This window comes from Pan troglodytes, chromosome 5, assembly GCF_028858775.2.
Source record: "Pan troglodytes isolate AG18354 chromosome 5, NHGRI_mPanTro3-v2.0_pri, whole genome shotgun sequence".
NCBI lineage: Eukaryota > Metazoa > Chordata > Mammalia > Primates > Hominidae > Pan > Pan troglodytes.
In genome coordinates, this window is record NC_072403.2 from 84,201,355 (window position 1) to 84,222,171 (window position 20,817).

The 20,817-nt window shown below is 33.0% G+C and overlaps 1 protein-coding gene across 50 annotated transcripts in view; it reads left to right on the forward strand.

The window, feature by feature from the left end:
- RIMS1 (regulating synaptic membrane exocytosis 1) overlaps positions 1-20,817 on the forward strand; it is a 517,655-nt gene that overhangs the window by 365,676 nt on the left and 131,162 nt on the right. For 23 of the 50 annotated variants that reach the window (XR_010158065.1, XM_016955814.3, XM_016955798.3 and 20 more), the window contains 7 exons: positions 113-284; positions 407-560; positions 1,944-2,015; positions 7,304-7,460; positions 8,165-8,290; positions 9,885-9,947; positions 15,132-15,221. Coding sequence is in view for 48 of the 50 variants with exons in the window: in XM_016955814.3 (XP_016811303.1) it covers positions 113-284; positions 407-560; positions 1,944-2,015; positions 7,304-7,460; positions 8,165-8,290; positions 9,885-9,947; positions 15,132-15,221 (834 nt within the window). In the remaining 2 variants the exon portion in view is untranslated. Of the gene's footprint in view, positions 1-112; positions 285-406; positions 561-1,943; positions 2,016-7,303; positions 7,461-8,164; positions 8,291-9,884; positions 9,948-15,131; positions 15,222-20,817 lie in introns of those variants that run through there. The other 27 variants (XM_016955796.3, XM_024357268.2, XM_024357271.2 and 24 more) reach the window with 6 other exon arrangements.

Consider the following 20,817-nt stretch of genomic DNA (forward strand, 5'->3'; position numbering starts at 1 on the left):
CAATGAGTTATTAGTTAAAATAATATAAATATCAATGGCAGTGTTACATGTAACTACAGTAGATGGCAGCATGTACTTGCTTTTTCATTTACAAAACATACTTATTTTTCAGTGATAAAAGTAAAAGGAGGACCAAAACAGTAAAGAAAATACTAGAACCAAAATGGAACCAAACTTTTGTCTATTCACATGTACATCGTAGAGATTTTAGAGAACGAATGTTAGAAATAACTGTGTGGGACCAACCAAGAGTGCAAGAAGAAGAAAGTGAATTTCTTGGAGAGGTGATGTATATTTTAAAAACTCAAGTCAAATAGTTAATAAAGTGTTGTGATATTTATTATGATTACTATTACATTATGTTTTGATAAAGGTACTTGATTTAATTTGAGAATTACCCTCTCAGATCCTCATAGAATTGGAGACAGCGCTTTTAGATGATGAACCGCATTGGTATAAACTTCAGACACATGATGAGTCTTCACTACCTCTGCCTCAGCCATCACCTTTCATGCCAAGGCGACATATTCATGGAGAAAGCTCTAGCAAAAAGCTACAAAGTAGGTTAAGGTCCTTTTAGTTGCCACAAAGTAATTATGCTGTAATGATCTAATTAGTGATTAATAATTCAAGATTTTTTAAATGTTTTATTAGAGATCAAAATACTGGAAAATTGTTCATCTTTATGAAGAAACTTGGCAAAACTATTTCTACATTTTCACAATGAAAATAATGTAGATAGCATAGCAGAGTAATTGCAGAGCTGCAAGCCAAAAACCTCTGAATTAAAATTCTTGCACAGGGCCAGTTGAGCTGTTGGTTATTGACTGATGGAATAATTTCTGTCATCACTGGTGAGTTGCCACCTGTGAAGTCTTAATAACTTTATAGTTCAAAGATTTTTTCTCCCCCACCGAGAGAGAGTCTCACTCTGTTGCCCAGGCTGGAGTGCGTTGGCGTGATCTCGGCTCACTGCAACCTGCACCTCCCGGGTTTAAGCAATTCTCCTGCCTCAGCCACTGGAGTAGCTAGGATTACAGAAGTGCGCCACCACGCCTGGCTAATTTATTTTTGTATATTTAGTAGAGATGGGGTTTCACCATTTTGGCCAGCCTGATCTTGAACTCCTGACCTTGTGATCCATCCGGCTCGGCCTCCCAAAGTGCTGGGATTACAGGCGTGAGCCACCATGCCCAGCCAGTTCAAAGATATTTTAATAGTTATTCATAAGAAATGTTGTTTAAAATATTAGAAGGTATGTTTATTGCTATTCATCTAGTGATTGGGAAAAGCTATTTTTTTCTGTACTTATTAATTTTTGTGTCATAACTACATTTCTAAGTTAACAGCTGAAAGAAGCCTCATTTTGGTAACCTGGAACTAAATTATTTTTCTCACATAATTAAATATTTCATGTTGATGCTTCCCTGATCAGTAATTTCCTCAAAGTTAATGTTTAATGAAGTATAATGACTAATTTGGGGAGCTAAACATAAATATTTTATAAAGGGCCCTGATGTTTTTTCATTAATATAGGCTGAATAGAGCTCCAGCCAAGAAATGTCTCTGAACCTTTCCACTCAGCCCTATTATCTCTGAACTGCAGAGGAAAGCACTTAATTGTGTAGAAAACAATGTACTGTATATACTGTGCTGAAGGCTTTTAGTATAATATTTTGATTAAAGAATTAATCTGAAAATCTTATTCTGTGAAGTCCCCTTGTTTCTATATGTCTTTGGTGTAATGAGGAAAAAAATACTGATAAAATGTTATCCTTAGAGAACAAACATTTCTTTTAAAATTAGCTCAGTGTTTACTGTATTAGTCTTCATAAGTTTTCAGTAATAATGCAATTCACTTTTTAAAAAAAGTTTGACAGTGCTCTTTACGTTTCATAAACCAACCAGACACAGAAGTATCTCTTTGCCTTACTGTTGTGCAGGATCTCAGCGAATCAGTGATAGTGACATCTCAGATTATGAGGTTGATGATGGTATTGGCGTAGTTCCTCCAGGTGCGTGGGTGAGGAGCATGACCCTGCTTCACTGTGCTGCTTTGCTTGTTTTCTCTGTCAGCTTCCAGACCTCTTTAGGATACTAAACTGAAGATTTATAGCACAGAGAAATCAGTATTATATTATTCCATGGTGACTTACATTTCAAATTATTAAGAAAGTTTTAAATGGACTAGTCTCTACTAATTAGCATTCCCATAGTGAGGTTCTTCTGTAGAAACATGTCTAACTAGTGAAACAAATCATTATTTCACAATGCTCTGAGCGTAAGTGAAAATACGAATTTTATTTTGAAAAGATGGGGTTATTAAATAAAAATTCCATTTTTCTGTGTTTTATATTTGCATTTCTATGATTTTCCTTCCACCATTTCTGAAAATAATGTAGCCCTCCATGGAATATACTGAGAAAGGTGCATGGCGGGGTTTAAAATTGCATGTGGCATGGCTGTAACTTTTAAAGCTTTTGTGATGTGTTCCCACTGATTATACCTAGAATGTGTGTATATGTTTTAATACAATAATATGTTTAAGAAAGATTAAGTATTAATTTGAAGTGAACATCTCTTTGTCATTGTGTAAGTTAGTAAAACTTTTGTGATGTTGTAGGGTTTAAATGTTTCTCATCTGACTTCTGTCAGAAAAGTGTAAAATCAAGTGGTAAAGACTTACTTTCTTGGCACTAATTCTATACTTTTTAAAAATTTACTAATGAGAGGAGAAGTAAATATGCAAATAAGAAGAAATGAAAGAGACAGTCTTAAAATGTATAAATATGAATTTTAAAGGCAGTTTTTAAAGACAGTATATATATATATATGCCCTTGATATGTATGCCCTTTATTTACATAATTTCTCAGATGGCAGTGTACTTAATTTGAGGGCAATGGTTTTGCTCAAATTGGTAGATTCTATGATACTAACTTCACAGTTTGGAGAGATGCATACAACTATTAAAACTGGGAGAAAATTATGGAGAGTTCTCTAAAATCAGGTTTCATTTGTTCCCTATAATTCAGAGAATATATGGTAGTTATTTATTTATTAATTTGAGACGGAGTCTCACTCTGTCGCTAGGCTGGAGTACAGTGGCACAATCTCAGCTCACTGCACCCTCCACCTCCCAGGTTCAAGTGATTCTCCTGCCTCAGCCTCCCGAGTAGCTGGGACTACAGGTGTGCACCACCATATACAGCTAATTTTTATGTTTTCAGTAGAGACTGGATTTCACCGTGTTGGCCAGGATGGTCTTGTTCTCTTGACCTCATGATCCGCCCACCTCGGCCTCCCAAAGTGCTGGGATTACAGGTGTGAGCCACCATGCCTGGCCAAAAATGTAGTATTTAATCACTGTGTGAAAGTAGAAAATATTGTTAAATTTATTATTATAAATCTAGTGCTGTGAAAATCTATATACTTATATATTAACCTTTGATGTCAGTGTATCAGTGAGAGATTTAGATCATACTGGAGAGAAATTCATTTTTGCTCTCTGTTTTTATTTCTTAGAAGGCCATAGTAATTACACACATTCTCAACAGAAAGGTTCACACAAAATGTAACATCATATTAGTTTGTCATGAAATTCAAAGAGTAAAGTGATTATAAATTTAAATTCATTTGGGATATTCAAATAGGAATTAGATTATACCTGGTAGAAAAATCATCACCTCTAACAGAATCTTAACTATTAGTCAGCCTTAATGTTGTCATTACCAATTTATCTAAATAGAGTTTGCTTCGGTGAGTGGTTCCCAAATTTTATTCACCTGAAATTTCATATTTTTAGTTATGAGACAGGGAAGTAAATGATGAATAAATAAATGGCCAATTAAATAAATGCTTGCACAAATGATGAGTTTCTTCCTCTTTCTCTGAGAGAGCAACATGGATAACGCCTTGTGAGAAGTCAAAGTGAGTTATGGAATCCACTAGAGATGGGATTAGTGCTTGAGTACCACCAAGGAGCACTGAATTCTAAATATACTTATATTCCATACTGAAATATACCATGTCCCTCAAAGTGTTTGCAAACATGCATAATCTCTGTTATCATACAAAGCAGTATTTTTCAAATAATATTATTCATTTTTATTTAGCATTTAAAAATGTAATGAGTCAAACTTTAATAGAATATGACTAGTAACTTATAAAACTGATAAGTAATATTTTATGTTTCAAAGATCTCCTCATAAATTAAAGGAGAGCATGTAATTCATTAATATTTTCAGATATACTCTTCATTGATCCATTGTAATTATGTGGTAGTATTTGTATGGCAAATATAACTAGTCACATAGTAACATGCAATACATTTTAAATGAAGAGGAAAGATGAGTCAGTAAAATAAGGGCAAGAGGCTAAAATAAAGTGAGGTGATAAGTTAGCACAGTGCATTCTTATGTACTTTTAGATGTTGGTTACAAATTTGCGTCTACGTTTCCTAGCATCCAATATGAAGAAAAAATTTGTTTAGATATGGAAGTCGTCTTCTATATATGTTTAATGTACTCAAGGAAGTTCCTGGTTGTTTATTATCTAGAGAAGCTCAAAAGCTCTGTACAAAATGTTCTACTACAGCCAAAACTTAAACTTCCTAATGCCTTGGCTTTTCTAGAACACGAAATTCTCTGTTTTTATTTGATGTGTTTACTATCTTTTTCCAGTTAGGGAAATATAGCGGGTTTTCAGCAGTTGAGACTGCCAGAGCCACATTTTATTAACTTTGTAGTTATAGCCTTATTGTTATTTAAAGTAAATAATTTTAGCTAGTTAAGAAGAACAAAAATAACCATATACAGAATGCCCTCATCTGAGGTGAGGAATCTAGCAACTTCAACCAGAAAATGAGAAAAAAATTCTCTAGTCTCTAACCCTGAGTCAACTAAAACACTGGGATTACCATAAAATAGTTTCATCCCAGCCGGGCACGGTGGCTCACACCTGTAATCCCAGCACTTTGGGAGGCCAAGGTGGGCAGATCACAAGGTCAGGAGTTCGAGACCAGCCTGCCCAATGTGATGAAATTTCATCTCTACTAAAAGTACAAAAATTAGCTGGGCCTGGTGGCGCACGCCTGTAATCCTATCTATTCAGGAGGCTGAGGCAGGAGAATCACTTGAACACGAGAGGCAGAGGTTGCAGTGAGCCAAGGTCATCCAGCCCGGGTGACAGAGCGAGACTCCATCTGAAAAAAAAAAAAAAAAAAAATTTAATCCCAGTCATGGTTCTGAAGATAGAGTGCATGTTGTCAACAATAACGTAAACATAATGTGAAGAAAATCAAATTTTTTGTAAAAAGCAACTATAAATGTAAAAAGCAAAGAACTTTTTCTTTGTAAAATGCAAAGAACTATAAACGTATATTTATTTAAGGTCATTCACTATAGAGTCAAATGTTAAAACTTTGAATATTATAGCATATGTTATATTCAAAATGACTTTGAGTCACCAAAATAGTACACATTACCGTCAGTATACTTTTTGAATTCAGAACTTTCTAAGTTACATTAAAAGTTGTTAATATGTTAAAAGTTTCAAGATTTCACTTGTTTCCTTAAAGTCCCTTGTTAAAAGGATAAAAGAGGCATTAATTTCTATATAACCACAAAGAATCCAGGAAACACTTATATACCTTTTACAGCAAGATGCCAAAATTCTCTAAAATTTATTCTGTAATAATTAATTATACAAAATCTATTTATATACCTTGAATACTCACTTAAATCTCGAAATAGGGCTCATAAGTCAATATTGGCCTTCCATAATTATTGTGTAATTGATACCAGATAGCAATTAAAAATGTTTAAGTAATTCGGACTATGGATTAATTGTCTTTATAAATAGTCACCCTTTTTTTTTTTACAATGAGCTATGTATTAATAGTGTATTCACTACATGTTAACTTAGTTGGTCTCTTTCTAGCCTTAATATTATAATTTCTAGTCTTAAAATTACAATATAATATTACATCTGAATAACAGACTTTTTATACAAAACTCAATAGCTTAGTTGATATTTTGATAAGAAAAAATTAAAGTATTTGAAATTATAAATTATACCATTTATGAATATTAAACATGTTTTTATAGAGTGACAAAATGTTTGTATTTCTTTAGTCTGAATATTGTCAAAGTACACTTAATGAAATGTTTGAAGTCCCTTAAAATTCGGCATAAGATCATGGATTCACAATATATAAACTGCTAGGGACTATTAGCCTGCCTTTAATCATGATGTTTCATAACATATTTTTGAGATAATGTGAGAGTTGTCAAGTAAAAAATGAACAACAGTTTTAGCTTCCCAGTTAAATTTAACATATTTATGGTTTATGTATGTTTTATGTAGTTGTAAATATAGTTTTTTTTTTTACTTTGGCCACATAATTTTTTTATTTTCCTTATGATAATAAAAAACAGTTACCCTTGTGAAAAAATTTTAAACTCTAAACTCTTCTTTTGGTTTTGAGATTACTGTTTTATCTTAACTAAATCAGAGACAATATAAACCTTTTTACTTCAGGGAAAAAGTGACTGTTATAATTTATTTTAAATTGCAATATGTTAACTATATTATCTTAGTTATGCTAATTAAAATAATTATGGAGTAGTTTCAGATGTGTAAGGCAGATTTGGCGATTGGTTCTTTAGAAGGGTGCATTTTCTCTACATTATTGTGATAGTCATCTTCAGTCATATACTACATTTGAAAATTGCAGTATTATTTGTGGTTTGCAAAATTCACAATGAGTATAATGGTGAAGATCTGCTACTCTTCTTTGTTAATTAAAACTGGAACAATATATTTGTTTTCTTATTGAAGAGGCCATCTGCAATCCAACTAAAATAATTTATTCTCTAGAATAAAAATTGAAATGAAGAATTTATTTAAATTTAAAGAGACACCAAACTTCTAAGCATTGACTTGTATATTAACTATAGTTTCATGTCAAGCACTTCATTTGTGTTGCTAAGTCACGAACTCATTCATTATTTAAATTGAAACAGTATCCCAACTCATCGTAATGTCTGAGGCATCAACTGTCATATTCATATTATTATCTCCATGGTTCCTTTGAGCAAAACTGTAACCTGTTTCAATGCATGTATATGTTACACTCTGTGTAGGTATACTTAATATTTTTGAAGATAAGGCTATTAATACTGATTGCATGACATTTATTCTTCATAGATCAATGGCTGCTTTAGAATAATTTTATATTCCTGTGTTAATGTTTGCATTATAGAAGAATACTGACTAAATTTTTTCTGTGTGTACTTTTGCCAGTAGGCTATAGGTCTAGTGCTAGAGAAAGTAAATCTACAACATTAACTGTGCCAGAACAGCAAAGAACAACTCATCACCGCTCACGTTCAGTATCTCCTCATCGCGGCAATGATCAGGGAAAGCCGCGTTCACGTTTACCAAATGTGCCATTACAGAGGTAGGCTTTGAAATGGGCTCAGTGTCCCTGACAGTACATTTTTATTATAATGCAGTGTAAATTGCTGCAAAACTAACTGAAATGAAAAAATAGTTTGGTCAAATTATTTTTTTCAGAATTAACTGTAGGCAAAATTTTTTTTATTCTTTATCCAACCTATGTGACAGTCTGTTGTTTAATCTGAAGAAATTTCCCAGGGAGCAGAAGTTGTTTATGTCCCAGGAATAGTTTTTGAATAATTGTCTGGTATTCTCTTTGCTAGTTTTCTTTCTTGTTAGAAAAAAAATTGTAACAAATCAGAATTGTGGAGAGAAGTGGCGAAGAGGATAAGGTTAAGAGACAGAATGGACTTTGAAGAGATTTAGGATTGTCTCTTTGAAGCACTTTAAATGCTTGGAAACATAAATAAAACATACAGTGCTCTACTTCATTTTACTCTGATATACACTCCTGAAATTGTAATTAATTATGCCGATGAAAATTGATTTTGATAGAAGTATGAAAGAAGGTTGGAGAAATGCAGCCACAGGCAAAAACTCATAGAAAGCAAATACCCTTAACTCATTAAAAGTAGGTTTTGATTATGATGCAAATACTTTTCAGTGTTTACTTGCATATTACTCTCAGTTCCTTCACTTTAGTCTGTCTGCCTGTTTTGGGAAGATGATACAATTTGACACATAAGAATTTTGTAATCATTTTAGGAGTTTAGATGAAATTCATCCAACAAGAAGGTCACGTTCTCCAACCAGACACCATGATGCCTCCCGAAGTCCAGTTGATCATAGAACCAGAGATGTGGATAGTCAGTATTTATCAGAACAAGACAGGTATTTGTCAAAATTATGATCTCAACGTTATGAATTTTTTGTTCTGTTTTAATATATACAGATATTGTGGCATAGCACATTAGAGAGTAAAAGTATTTATCACTCAAAAATGAGCTGCTCTCAAGCAACAACTGTTAACATATTGTAATAGAAATGCAACTCTAGGAAATATTTGGCTAATATTATATTGTTATAATTATCCAATTTCTTTTACAAAATCAGAATTTATGCTTAGACAGCTTTAAAGGTACAGCTTGTTGACTTAGATATTGACCTAAATTATAGAAGGGAGTCTGCATAAGGAGTTTTCAAATATTTTATTTATTGTGGGTCACAATATTTGAGGTATGAAGTAATCATAAAAATTATGTTATTTATATAATTTAAAACATTGTGGATACATGCCATTTGAAAGTTAATTGCAGAGTTTCTATGAGAACTTCAATAATAATGTTTCCGTTATATACCTCTTTTCATAAAATCTCTTTCTAGAAAATGTCTATAGAATACAAATTATTGAGATGGGTTCTTATGGGGATATGTGCTTAGATTTAATTCTGCATTTGTGAACTAATATTTCACGGAAATAATTACTATAAGTCTACATTATGAATCTGTTGCTCTGCATGCCCACAGACTTTCTTCTTGAAGTAACCATATACCTGTACAATTAGCCTGATTATAAGCTCAGGATCTGATTTAAGGTTTTATAATACCCACCTTGTTGAATATTCTCTTCTGGCTTTTTAAAATGGAGAAACTTTCAGTGAGGAGAAGGGTCATGATAGTGGTGCTAAATAATTTTTCGCCATGGAGTCAAGGACACAAAGTAGAACTTCTTAATCTACCTAATTGCCATCCTACTGTGGAAAGTAGCGTTGTGACCTTCAAGAATGGAGTCACAATAGGTACTAGGATGAAGAGCTGCTCTGAGGAATAGGATTCCAGACATCTCAGCTTGAGTTGAATGAGGGCTATTTTATCAACATTCATTTGGGCCACCATGAATTTAGGTGAGGAGGGAAAACACAGGGCTACTTGACCAGGGCAGTCAATATAGTGAAATTAATTTGGATATAGATAAAGTATTAATTGTAAAATAAAAATTCTAATCAATTATATTGTTAGTTGGTTAATAAGAAACATAATATGGTATTGCATTTTCAGTGGCTATAAAAGCCAAGAAAACTATCACGCTTTAATTTGTTATAAAGTTATAAAAATGTTCAGAATTCCCATTAGTATCAGGCCAAATTTATAGTATTAAAAAAATACTCAGTTGTCTATAATTGGAAACAGAGTCGTATATCTTATTTGAGGAATATTTAATTTTGTTTTGTTTTAATATTCTATAAAATCATTTTGAAATACAATGGCAAATCAGCAACAGCTAGGACTTCAACCATAATATTTGTACTTTATTGTTTAAATTTTTTAAATGCTTTTATGTTTATTTTTATTTAACCTCTCAAGCAAATATGCTAGTGCAGACAATCTGGTTTCTTCCCTTTTCATGTTTTCATTGGCATACCATTGGCATAACCCATGTCTCATAATTTATCTGTTTCACTCACCACCCATCCTGTCTGTGCAGTGAGCTTCTTATGCTGCCCAGAGCAAAACGAGGACGAAGTGCAGAATGCCTACATACTACCAGGTAAATACAGGGATTTGGTAATGGTGACTGTGTGTGATGACTCTCTTTCCATTCTATTATTCTTCCGTCTCTCCCTTAGTGGTATTATTACAAGCAAGTCAAATAAATTTCCCAAGTATTTGAAATTTGTTTTGTTTTATATTGAGGTTATGGAAAAGGTTCCAAATATATTTCAGTTCCGATTCAGGCTGACTACTTTGCCATCTGTAGATTCAAAAATCCAGAGACTGGTGGGCCTCTCTGGGACTGTTTGCGTTCCTAAAACTGAGGAACCAGTTTCTGCAATTAAAATTCTAAATGCTCACTGTGAGTGCCCCCAACTTTCCCACACATATTCCTGTCTAGTCACAAGAGGTCTAATCTGTGTATGGCAGTGTCATTGTTTCATAATTGTAAGTTTGCTCTGTTTTAGCCTTTTTTATTTTCTTTTAGAATTTATTGTTGTTTATATTCTGTTTGCTTTTGATAAAATCTTTAACAGTTCACTTTTAATGGCTGAGCTTCAGCTTCTTTCTTGATGAAAAGTGAAGATATTCAACCTGATCTTAACTATCCTAGCCCACCAGTTGTCAGAAATGCTGCAGTACAAACTTTCCCACAAAGGCATATAACAGTATGAATGCCTCTTTAGAAGCGACAAAAGATATAATTTTTGCTTCTAAATTGGAGCTTAGAGCCTGATGCTTTATGTTAATCTTATTACATCTTTAATTTCATATCCAAGTAAAACTTCTTACAGATTACTCATGGAACATATTCTATAAATACTTAATGTATATTTGAAATGAATATAGAAGTTAAGGAAGTAGTAAGTCAGTGAAACAAACTAACACATAATAATCGAACTCAAATATTTTAGCCAATAAAAAGCAAGAGGAAAGAGAAAGAAAGAGGTATTACCGCAGTACTTGGGATGCAAAGACAAATGCATGATTTATTATGTCTGTGTGTAATATGTAGTTCTGCCCAATAATGCAAACAAAATTGGGCTAATAAAAATTGTTTGAACTTTTTACAGTCTGAAGTTATACTACTCATAACTACTGCCATGTTTGCTTGGAGTGCCACAGGAAAAAATCGAGGAAATATTAGTTCTGCTTGCTGAGAAAAAAATGTAAAATCATGCATATTGTAAAAACCTACTGAAAGTCAAAGCATGAACTATCCAGGTTTATTATTACTTGTTCTTGACAAACAGTTTCTTAAAATAATGGTTTATTTACTAATTCTGAAAGTTTTCTCACACTCCTCTTGATGTGACTAAAGCTTCAAAAGAAATAAAAAACATGCACACAAAACAAACACAAAAAAAATCCTTATATTTTAAGCTACTTAGTGTGTGCCTGGCACTCAGTGTGTGAATATTTCTAGGATACTCACACCAGTGGTCTAAATATAATAACTAAAAATATTTTTCTTTCCCTTATTTTGTACTTGTAAAATATTATATACTTATATAATATTATATAATAGTTGCATCATTTTATATAATCTTATCCTTAAGATTGGTGCTTTGCTAATAATTCTGAGCTCCACAAGTCCTATTTAATAGTCTCTGTATGTTGACTTTGCATTTCCTGATTTAAGCAAATAATCACATTTGTATGTATACAATTTAAAAATAAATGAGTATTCAGCGAGGCAGATAACATCCTGTGGACAGGTACTACGACAATAAGATAGGGAGTGGAAGGAAGCTGAGCTAGCCAAATGTGTCAGTGCGAAACATATGTCACCAGTGTCTTTTCTCTTTCCTGTCTTTCATTCTCTAATGTGTAATGCTAAAAGTATGGAGATAGAGACAACATGAGTTCAAAAATATGTGCATGTATGTATATATAATCTCTTCTGTGTTTATATTCATGTATTTATAAAAACATTAATTTATATCTGTATAAAAATGAATGTCAAAATATGTACATATAAATAACAACAACTTTATATGGATATATCAATAATATAGTTTGGTTTCATATAAACTATGGACACTTATTATTTATATAACTATCCATGGCTAAAATCTAAAGCTTTCAAAATACATCATACCATGTTCACTTAGGACTTATAAAAATAAAATCTGAGGATTTACTAGTCTCTAGTAAACATAAGGAAAATAACATTTATTTAATAACAAGCACGGTGTTAAATATTTAATGTACTTTGTCAATTTCCTGACAGTAATTATATGTTATGAATATTATTATCCTGATTTTAGAGATGAGGAAAAAAGCTAAGAAAGTTTATTTTACAACTAACAGAGTAAGGATTCAAAATCAGATCTATTTGATATCTTCTGTTTAACTAGTTTTTCCAAAAATATGAAAACTTGTCCTATGAGATGTTTCACCAATAAGAGTTTTTGTGAGTCAAATACATTTTGGAAACTTTGCAACTGAAAGTGTCTACCTTGAAATTTAATACACACAGCATATTAAAGTCATGTTCTAAAGAAATCTGTATGTTTAGTTTCTTTTCTCCCAAATTGTTTAATTTCCCAACCTTTTTTTTGTAAAACGTGTCTCGAGGAAGTGGTAGTATAGAGAAAATGCTATAGTTGCCTTACTGTATCCTACTGTGTCCTAAATATTGTGTACATGTTACCACACACCCCTGTTAAGTGGAAGTTATTTCCCACATTTTGTGGATGTAGAAACAGGCTTGGAGACTTAATCGAATTACCCAGGTCACAGCCAATAAGTGGCAAAGCCAAGGCAGGAACTTGAACATTCAGACTATACATTTTGTGCTATTTTCTAGCTGTTTCCCATTCTATGTTGATCCCATTCTTGAAAAAAAAATCACTTTTGAAGCAATGCTTAGAAAAGTTTTATAGCAACCTATTACTAAAGATATTTGCCTGAGGTTAGGAGTTGAAAAGAAGACTCGACTGTCTAGAAAGGAGGCTAAATCCTTAGTTTCAGTAAAATTTATCCTCAACTTGTACTTAATCAGGAGGAAGCTGAAGCGGGCAGATCACTTGAGGTCAGGAGTTTGAGACCAGTGTGGCCAACATGGTGAAACCCCGTCTCTACTAAAACACACACACACACACACACACACACACAAATTAGGTGGGCATGGTGGCAGGTGCTTGTAATCCCAGCTACTTGGGAGGCTGAGAGAGGAGATTTGCCTGAACCCAGGAGGCAGAGGTTGCAGTGAGCCAAGATCACACCATTGCACTCCAGCCTAGATAACAAGAGTGAGACTCTGTCTCAAAAAAGAAAAGAAAAGAAAATGGCATTTTAGTTCATTTTTTAACTGAAGTTTTAAGGGATTTCCTTTGATTTGATCATTAATATAAACATGATTAAACCAGTGAGGTGTTTGATGTTTAGGAAGCCTTTGATAAATGTTTATTCCCTTCCCTCTTGATTATGCTTTACTGCTAGCTGAGATAGATGATGGATTTTCATAATTAGTAATTAAATTTATAGAACATTATTAAATTATCAAAAAAATATATAGCTGGACCTAGTTTGTCCTTCATGGCATAGACAGTCCAGAAACCCTCACAGATTTTAAAGGAATCAGATGCCGTTGGGCCAATTTTCTGCCAATTCAAAATCCATATTCTGGTTTGCATCTAATGCCTATCTTACCCTACTTCCAAAGGAAAATTTCCTGTGGTTGGGTCTGGATCCAGACAGAAGCTGATAAGTAGAAAGAGCTTGCTCCTCTGCAATCACTTCTTGGCCTTTTTCTGTTTCCTTTTTTTGCTGCAGTCTGATACTATGACCAGCTTTGTCCCTGGAATGCTAGTCAACACTTTGTTTTGTTTTAGAACATTAATTCTTTTAGTCATATTGTAACTCTAAAATTATATAAATTAGTTGATTTTTACTTTTAGCTATGAGTTGTTTACTTTCGTAGAAGTAGGCATAATATTAAATCAGAGATTAAGTAGCACATTTACATATTGATCAATGATAATTCATAGAGTTTGGTTAGCAGGTATTTTTCTAATTCAGATAATTAAATAATAATTTTGAGTATTTTATGAAGTCAAGTGTCTATGATTTCATATTTTAATAATTGTAGTCTTCCCTTCAAATAGTTATTGTGGTTCTTTTGAGAAAAAAATGACAAAAGATTTATCTATATAGCTTTATAGGCCTCCTACTTTCTGAATATCTTAATAAAATTGGTTTCATATATATTTTTCTGTTTCCTGCGTGTTTGTTTTGCTACGTTCCAGACATCTTGTTAGGCACTATAAAACATTACCTCCCAAGATGCCTTTATTACAGAGCAGTTCTCACTGGAATATTTACAGGTAAGAGCCCTAACAGTGAGTCCCACCCAGTTATAAAGTAATTCCTAATCCCTTGCCTACTAAAAATAGAAAATTCACATTCTAATAAAATATTAAATAGGAAATTTACATTCTAATAAAATATTCTTTTGAAATAATTATACAGTGAGAGACATTAAATTAATGATATCTAAAATCGTTTTAACTATAAAACTTAGTACTAGAATAATTCTCTGAATGACATCTACTAACTCAAATGTCAGAATTCTAGTTGCTTTGTCATTTGTATATTGTTGTACTTGTTGATTTTAATTATAATTTATTTTATTTTATTTTTGTGTAATTTTAATTTGTGAAGCTCAATTCTGCCTGCACATACTAAGACCAAATCAGTGACTAGACAGGACATTTCCCTTCATCATGAATGCTTTAACTCAACAGTATTGAGATTTACTGATGAAATACTGGTTAGGTAAGAACATTTGGAAGTGATATCTTCCGTTTCCCTTGTTTATTGTTGTGAACCAAAAAAGTTGAGTTGTAAAATTATTTCTCCTCTGATGTCCTTCATTTTGTTTTGGTGTGGCATCTGTTCCTGGTAATGAAATTTTAGGCATTTTGTTTTAGTGCTTTCTGTATCCAGTTTTTTTCATAAGTAGGTGTGATTTAGTCTCATTTTTCAGTCTGAGACACTTTTAAAAATTATGCAAAGCAATTTAAGCATAATCTTTGTTTAGCTTCATTTTCTAAACAAAATTTTACACTTGTCATTCTGTCAACTCTCTCACACCCTTATGAACGGAATCCCAGTGATTCTACATTTTGTGTAAAGGGGACATTATTTTATGCTTTACTCTCTAACATGGTCTTCCTTTCTTTGTTTTCTCTGTCTTTCTCTTCTACCACTGGATGCAATGCACTGGCACTAGTGAACTGCAGCCCTTTCTTGACAGGGCTAGGAGTGCTAGTACCAACTGCTTGAGACCAGATACTAGTTTGCATTCACCAGAACGAGAAAGGTATAAAATAAAGACTTTCTTAATTTCTTATCATTTGTACTAGTGATTTTTTTCAGTCACTTTGTTTTGTTTCATGACAGCCTTACAGGTTTATTCATTCATGTACACTTTGCTAACTGTCTACATTTCCCCTTCCCTTATTATACATGTCTATTTAGAGATATGCGTATGTGGATAAACCCAAGGGTACACATACACATATTTCTATGAATGTTGTTGCAAATGGTGTGGTGTAATTTGTAACTGCTTCTGGCTGCTGCTTTTCCCCTTTTGTTGCTGTTCAGTCATTTTATTGACTATTCAGGAAACCTTCAGTATGCTGATAATGTTATAAGGTCCAGTGAATTATCCGAAGGGGAGGATCACTTTCCTCTTAGTACCACTGATAAATAGTATTTATAGGTTTAACAACAATCTTCTATAAACTCATAACAGGAAGTATTTTTAAATAGAATACTTCCTTTGTATATCTACATTCATTTTTAATCAATCTACTCTTTGATATAATGTTTTACCTTAAATTATACTTTGACAACAAAAAATGATGTTATTCATAAATTTCCTGATGCCTAACAAAAAGAAATACATATATATGTACACAGACAATTTTGCTTAAAACTTTAATTAATAAATTCTGATTTCAATTCAAATATATTCATTGATGTTGTGTTACACTGTCTCCTAGCTGTAAGCATCTAATTTTTCCACTGTGATGGAACTCTTTTAATAGACTTAGTTATAATTTTAATAGACTTAGTTATAATTGATAGTCTTGTTTATAATGGCTATCTCTTTTTAATTAGAAGTCATTCAGAAGACATTTGCATACTACCTCTTTACAAATCCTGAAGAAAAATATTTAGTTGTACTAATGTAACCCGCTCCTCCTTCTTAGTAGGCTACTTAAAGCTTTTCTTTAGGTAACTTTCTAATCTGAGTCTATTCATTTATTTATGAGATATTTATTTCTGGAATTGAACAATAGGTACACGTGTGTATATACCTTGTTTTAGCGCCTTAAGAATTTACTTTAAAATTGTGTATTCTTTTACATTTGTAAAATGTGTAATAGAAAAAAGTGAAATTTAATTTCTGTCTTGTATCCCTTTACTTTTGTAATATAAATTTTAGTTGAAAGGACTATAGAGTCTCTAAAATCGTAATTGGAATTGTTTTATCATTCTCTTTAGTCAAATATAACCCCTTCCCCAAATAATTTCAAGAGTAGCAAGAAAATTTTAAAATATGTTTAGTTATTATTTTCTTATATGTTTCTGGTTAGTAGTAAAACAAGGATAGAAATTCTCAAGTCAGTGGAATCTTCTGACCATAGCAGCCTGACATTTTTAATATTACCCATATCAGTGCCATCTGATAGAAACATAATGCAAGCTGATACTTTAATATTTTGTAGTAGCCATACTAAAAGGATTAAGTTAATTTTAATTTTTAACCCTGTATATTCAAAATATAATTTTCACATGTCATTATTATACAAACTATTAGATATTTTGCACTCCCTTTTTTACAGCATAATAAGCCATAGATACTAAAGATAGTTTGTACTTGCACCACTCCCACTTTGGACTAACCACATTACGGTGCTCATTGGCTTCATGTGGTTTGTGGCTCCTGTACTGGACAGTGCAGGTCTATTCTTATGGTGAGCCTATCTAGCATATGTTCCCTTGTGACACTGAAGCCACAGAGTTTATAAATCTCCATGTTGGCAAATTTAATCTGTCAGATAATACCCTTAAAGCAGGTCAACCAGCAGGCAAATAATCTAGGGACAGTTATTGTACAGATTGTTGTAAAGTCCAAGTGAGTGTATTTACCTTGAATAAAAGAAGAAAAAATATTGAAAACATATATTCACTCTACATATTGAATAAAAAGGAATTTTTCATTTAAAAACTCAATGAAACAAGTCTTAGTATTATCAATGATCCTAAGTTTATTGGGATCACTTTATTGCCAAGAAGAACAGCAATTATTTTATGTAATGTAAAATAAACAATTATTTTATGTAATGTAAAATAAAACTTAGATAAGGTTTCATCAAGTAATTACAGAAGCTGTAGATGCTTATTGGTTTGGAGGATAGAGACTACAAGTACCCTTTGTGAACATGCCTATGAAGCAGCTTTGAAGCAGAAGATAACAATATCAAGAGTGGTGACTTTGTTATCTTTGGAGAGTGCATCTAAAGCCCCCAGACAGTATGCGGAGAGTAGGAGAAGGGAGGCTTAGAGGGTTTTCGAGGCTACTTAATTTTTCTAATTTACCGCAGGGATTATTGTATTAATGCCTAATATATACATAGTAGATAAAATGTTCGAGCAAATGTTTTAAAAACTTAATTTTATATTCTTAAGAGATGAACATTATTTCTACAAATTTGTCAACTATGTATGGTCAAATGATTTTGATTAACATTTACATGCCTTTATACCAACTTAACTCCTAACCTTTAACACAAGTTTTCTGTTAAGATAAAGGGTGAAATTGCCAAACACACTCAGTACTCAATATAATACTTTTCTAATGAATCAGAAGATAAAAGAGCAGCATTCTTTTCCTGAAGGAGTTGAAAACCATCAGATACACCTATCGTTTCTCCCTTGTTACATGGTTTGGCCAACTTTAACAGACGAGTTTTGAATAATGCATGTAAAACGCAGTTTGGAAAGGAAACCGTTTTAGTTTAGGAGCACCTCCATTTCATGTTCTGTTGATTACACAGATGGAAAACATGCTTATGGGTTACCATAATTCAGTGAATTATTCCAATTCAGTTATGCTTCTTAAATCAATATATTTGAGGTTTATTTGTAATAAGAAATAATTTATCATTTATATCTTCCCATTTCCCTTGCTTCCCTGATTGGCAAGGAGTGAGTTACAGGCCTGCTATTAACCTTTGCTTTTCTAGGTTTTCAAACAAATTGTTACTTACATGTTCAGAAGCAATGATTTTTAGAGCCACTAGAGAAAACTTACTTTTCTTGGATGGTTTACCTTCTTCCTTGGCCTTTCAGAGCAATCACATCCTTGATGAAGGCTTATGAAAGGGTAGTTTATACTTACCGCCTGCATTTTTACCTTCCAGTAATTCCTGTAATCTGTAGCTGTACTGAAATTCTTCTGTGGTTTACATTGGCTCCCTAGTTGTTCAGCAACATCTTGCAACATTTTACATTACCCACCCTGTCACTTGAATCTCTCTTCCATTAAGTACCTCTACAGATTTTCTTAAACCTCTGTTATGATGTCTCCTTTGAAGGCTTGTCTTACTCCGCTGTCCTATAAAGATAGGTATTTCCCTAGCTCCACCTCCAGTTTTCTTCTTTTGCCCCACCCATACTGTACTGTTCCTTAAATTTTATTTCTATAAAAGGTGCCCACTCCAATACATATGAAGACAACCCTCCACTATGATTGACCAGACCCTGTCAGGCCTAAATTTCTAAATGATGATGTCTAAATCAACTTCATTATCTCCCCTTCAGTCCCTTTACAGCAAAATCCTTCCTCTTTCTAAATTTTTCTCTCATTTTATGGTTTTGACGTATAACCAGCCACACAATCTGGAACTACTTCTCTTCCTGCTCCGTCACAAATTCAGTCACAATAAATTCAATCAATTCCTTCGGAACAGGTCCCTCACCTTGAATATATTAATAGATAGCCCTTCTCCAGTTCCAGTGACACTCCTGCTCCCATTAATTTTCTTAAGTTCTAATAGTCTTTATTAACTTATATCTCATTTTCTTCCTATTAAAATTAAAATATTCTTCTTCCTTTGTTGTCTGATTAAAAATTCTGCTCACTGTTCAAAAATATAGGTTAAATACCATATCTTTGTAAAACCCTTCTTAACCTCCTCCCCTGTCCTCAGTCCCGCCACCAACACACGCACATACTTCCTTTTCTTTTGCCAGTCAGAATTATTTACTATCTTTTCTGGGCCCACCTAATTTTATATACTTCTATTAAAATACGTTGTATTTTATTTAGTACTGTAGTATCTTTGTGTCTTCCACTATATTGTGATATTCTTCCACGATATCACCATATAGTGGAAGAAACACACACACTAGCCTTAAGGGAAAGGAAGTTCTTGGCTAAAAATCAACAGCTATAAATTGAATTGAAGTAGATATCATAGGTCTTGTTTCAGAGTATAACTATGTGTATTAATTAAAATAAGTTAAATTTAGTTTAAAACAATATTGGAAAAATATTTAAGGACTAAAATGAATAATTAGAACAGACAATAAAAATACATATGTGTGTAATCAGTTATCTCATTTTGTTTGGTTTTTAATGTTATAATTTCTAATTGAGGGCAGGGATAATATCCTATTTCTCTTTTCCATCTATAGTGACAACATGATGTATTTTTTACTTGGTAAATCGTTCATTTGGGGAGTTTAGGGGCTTAAAAAACACCTTCTACTTTTCACTTCAAAGTTGGATTGAGCTGTGAGTTAGACCCAAGTACTAGAAAGATGGGAGATTTAATTTTCAATATAAGTACTTTGAACAGAATTGAAAGCTGTGGCTTTGAGTCTGCAAGATGGCTAATAACTAATCCCAGAATCAGCCAGATTCACTGAGCCACACAAACTTCTGCTACAGGGTCAGGCCTCAGATCTCATCACTGCTTTACAAGTTTGTTTGTTGTGCTGTTTGCAGGCATCATAATTTGGAAAAAGGAATCCAGAAAGGGCTAAGTTTCCTGTGCCCAATTCTTTACCATGGTCACCTATCATATAAGCCACTCTTTCTTCCTTGGGGTGCAATGAGGAAAGGCTTACTTGAATGAATTTCCCTCAAAATGGAAACATGAGACTTAAGGGAAAGGAGGTTCCTACCTAAAAATCAATAGTTACATATCGAATTGAAATATGTATCATAGATCTTGTTTCAAAGTAGAAGTACTGCCGTGGTGGCTCATGCCTGTAATCCCAGCACTTTGGGAGGCTGAGGCGGGCGGATCACTAGGTCAGGAATTTGAGACCAGCCTGACCAACATGGTGAAGCCCCGTCTCTATGAAAAATACAAAAAGTAGCCGGGCGTGGCGGTGTGCGCCTGTGGTCCCAGCTACTAGAGAGGCTGAGGCAGGAGAATCGCTTGAACCCGGGGAGCAGAGGTTGCACTGAGCCAAGATGGTGCCACTGCACTCTAGCCTGGGTGACAGAGCAAGACTCCATCTCAAGAAAAAAAAAAAAAAATATATATATATATATATATATATGTTAATAAGTGAAATTTAGTTTAATAGGGAAAAAATTTTAAGGACTAAAGTTATTAATTGAAAACACAATAAAAATATATATGTGTATAATCAGTTATCTCATTTGTTTTGGTTTCTAATGTTGCAATACCTCATATTTTTAATTTGTGCTATTTATGGAATTAATGATTTACATTTTTATTTAATGCCTTTTTTAGATAGTTAAGCTTCTTAGCCATGTTCTGCCAAGAGATATGCACCATTGAAAGACGTGTGTATATGCAAGTACAGGTATTAATAATACACATATACATTTGTTTTAAAGTTTATCAATGCCTGGGGGAGAGGGAAGA